Here is a 3,508-nt window from a genome sequence, read left to right on the forward strand (position 1 = left end):
CCCCCAACCTGATATTAGGCTTACAGGCAAGCTGTTGTCCAAATAGTTTCTCAAAATTTCTATGGAGATTTCTTACATCTTAAGGAGTCTTACCTTGTACGTACATGAGCGAAGGAAATTATATCACCTTCAAATTATTTATTTTTGGTTGGAGTTCTTTTTAATTAATGGACTTGCATATACATAGGTCGACTGATCATGCGATGTTTTAATTTCCATATATAAGCTTATAAGCTGATCGAGTGCATGAATTATGATATGATCGAGTGTGTGTGTGTGTGTGTTTCTACAGTTTACTTGTTAAAGGAAATAAAAAAAAGCAGCCATAAGTTAGCAACAAGAACAAAACCAGACCCTCAAAATTATATAGTCCCTTTCTCTTTTTCTCTTTTCACTGTTCGACCATCTGACTTTTGAATGAAAACTAAATATGAATATCAGTTTGCTTACTATAAAATATTTGATTGCAGGTGCCGCTCGCAGCTGATATGTTTACACAGTTTGTTCAATCTGGAACCATGTCGTCTAACCCACAAGCACAACAGGTGCCACCTCTTGCAGGGATTCAACTAGCAACCACCACCATCGACATTCCGGCAGATTTACCTGTACCCAGGACACCTTCGCTTCATCTACTAGAACACAAAAACAGTATGTAACATTGATCTCTAATTTCTTTTCCATTCACATCATTCATACTGATATAATTGGTAAAGCAAATTTTGCAATACAATATGAAGTGGTAGATCCATGTAGTTGTACCTGGTAGCTAGTGAATTGCATGTACTGTTTGAAATTCATAGAACTTACTAAGTCAACGTATATGCAAACATATCAATTATATATTCAATACAAGTATCTTAGCCTGCTTAATGAAACTACACAGGAGAGCTATACCTTGAGATATGCGTTCCCCTCTACAAGTATGCACTAAAAGGTGATTGGGAAGCTGCGGAACAGATCTTGGAAAAGGATCGGACACTTTTGAGTGCTGGCATATCAAGAGGATGGGACACTGTTCTTCATATTGCAGCAGGAGCAAGACATGTTCACTTTGTGGAGAAACTTGCCGAAATCATGGACAAAGAACACTTGGAACTCCAAGACAAAAATGGAAACACTGCGTTATGTATCGCTGCCGCGGCAGGAGCTGTAGAGATTGTTGAGATTTTGATAAAACATAACGATTCTTTGCTGACACGTCGAGGAAGTCATAAAATGGCACCACCCTATATGGCTGCTGTTTTAGGACAATCCGAAATGGCATGGTACCTGTACCCTAAAAGTAAAAAGATGCTGGAGAAAACCGACCTTGAGAACTTGTTCTTTTCGTGCATCAACAATGGTCTGTATGGTAGGTGTACTAAAGAACTCATGATTTTGTTTCTCTTAATTTTATACGTGCATTTGAACATATTAATCCAGATGAAAAGCAATGAATAAGCGGATATGTGATGGTTGTTAACCGTTTACTTATGCATTCTAATTTGTGTGTAAAATGTAAATATTGCAGATTTAGCCTTACAGTTGCTAGATACTGATACATCATTAGCCAAGGCACGGACTGATCGGCCGAAAAATAAAACAGCCTTGCATATCTTGGCTCGAAGGCCTTCAGTATTTGGATCCCAAAGTCCAGGAATCTGGGGCAGACTCATTAAATCATGTGAGTGAGTTCTTTGAAAATATTATCGTTTTTTTTTTAACAAGGAAAATAGTATCGTTTATTTATTTTTATTAATTACCCTGTTGCTTATGCTATTCAAATTTTTCGTTTTCAAGTCCTCCCAGGTTTTAAGTTTGCATTCACAAGGAATTTAAATCAAGCTGATCAAGCACTTCAGCTGGTCGAACGCCTTTGGGAAGAAATTTTGAAAGATGAGCATGATGACGTGATGAGGCTGATCAAATATCCTTCAAATTTAATATTTGACGCAGCAGAACTAGGGAATTATGAGTTCCTGGCTGTGCTTATGAGCTCATATCCTGAGCTAGTATGGGAAACTGATAACAAAAATCGAACTATCATCCATGTCGCAGTTTTGCATCGCCATGCTAGTATCTTCAATCTTGTTCATGAGATAGGATCTATCAAGGACGTCATAGTGACGTATGAGGATAAAGAGGGTAACAATATAGTGCATATGGCTGCAAAAGTAGCACCTCAAAACCAACTGAACCTGGTATCGGGGGTAGCTCTTCAAATGCAACGAGAGTTGGTATGGTTTGAGGTACTTGTTCTCCTTATAACCAAATAATTATCTACTTATTATGAGGAAGAATTGAATAGGGATCATTATGCATGCACAGAAGAAAATTCCAAATAATTTTATATACATCGTAAATAATTGCTATATCATCGATCATTGAAATGGCAGGAAGTAAAAAAGATTGTTCAACCTCAATATATAGAGATGGAAAACAAGAAAGGAAAAACACCACAAGAATTATTCACGAAAGAGCATAGGACGTTAATGCGTCAAGGAGAGAAATGGATGAAGGAAACTGCAACTTCATGCTTGCTTGTTGCGACTATTATTGCAACTGTTGTGTTTTCAGCTGCGTTTAGCATACCGGGAGGCACAGATGATAAAACTGGAAAGCCAAACTTTTTGACAGAGAAAGCTTTTCTATACTTCACCATAGCCGACGGAGTGGCACTGTTTTCTTCTTCAACTGCAATGCTGATGTTCTTGTTCATCCTTACCTCGCGGTATGCGGAAAACGATTTCCTCATGTCCTTGCCCTTGAAGTTGATGGTTGGACTATCTTGCCTCTTCATCTCAATAGCATCTATGATGATGGCTTTCAGCACTGCCTTCTATTTGTCTTGTCAATATGGATCAAAATGGGTTCCGGATCTTACATTTTTCTTTGCAATTGTCCCTGTTGCTTTATATGCATTTCTGCAGTTCCCTCTTGTGTCTGATATGTCATCTTCAACGTTTTGTTCAAGTCTTCTATTTCAGCCATGGAAACATATGATATACTAGAAAGCCTGGCTGAAATGTACGTTGTACATATATTATAGCTACCTAGTTAAACCTTTGTTCCCTAACTACTACAATTAATGAAATTATATATATTCCAGCTAGAATCAAGTTCTGATTAAAGATTGATCATCTGTGCTGAACATCTGATTGTTCATTGATGAAACTTTGTTTAGTTTACTTATTGTTCATGTATATCAAAAACCAATAGATGCTTCATTAACAAGGGCGCGCGGAACTAAGTTCATGCTACCTTCTTGTTCTTTTGTTTTTAGCACACACACACACACATATATATATATATAGCCCTTCTTGGCTGCGGAAGTCCGCACCAAAGTTTTTGGTGCGGATTTCTATTTTTGCACCACTTCCCGATCGAATTTCCTCAAACTTCATTCTAGACATATCTAGATCATCTTGTGTAGATCATCTCTGCAAAATTTCAGCCAATTTGGTGATCGTTAAAGCCCTCAAACTTGCGTTTTTCTGTTACATACCTGAACCGGACAGAATTCAGT

General features: G+C 37.7%; 1 protein-coding gene across 1 annotated transcript in view; it reads left to right on the forward strand.

Annotated features, from left to right (window-relative positions):
* Positions 1-3,131, forward strand: part of LOC101306201 (ankyrin repeat-containing protein At3g12360-like) — a 3,298-nt gene extending 167 nt beyond the window's left edge. The window contains exons 2-6 of the mRNA XM_004291545.1: positions 471-651; positions 887-1,354; positions 1,514-1,666; positions 1,783-2,231; positions 2,379-3,131. Coding sequence (XP_004291593.1) covers positions 489-651; positions 887-1,354; positions 1,514-1,666; positions 1,783-2,231; positions 2,379-2,993 — 1,848 coding nt within the window. The 5' untranslated portion in view covers positions 471-488 and the 3' untranslated portion in view covers positions 2,994-3,131. The remainder of the gene's footprint in view (positions 1-470; positions 652-886; positions 1,355-1,513; positions 1,667-1,782; positions 2,232-2,378) is intronic.
* Positions 3,132-3,508: the final 377 nt, after the last annotated feature.

The sequence above is a fragment of the Fragaria vesca genome, linkage group LG2 (genome assembly GCF_000184155.1).
Source record: "Fragaria vesca subsp. vesca linkage group LG2, FraVesHawaii_1.0, whole genome shotgun sequence".
Lineage (NCBI taxonomy): Eukaryota > Viridiplantae > Streptophyta > Magnoliopsida > Rosales > Rosaceae > Fragaria > Fragaria vesca.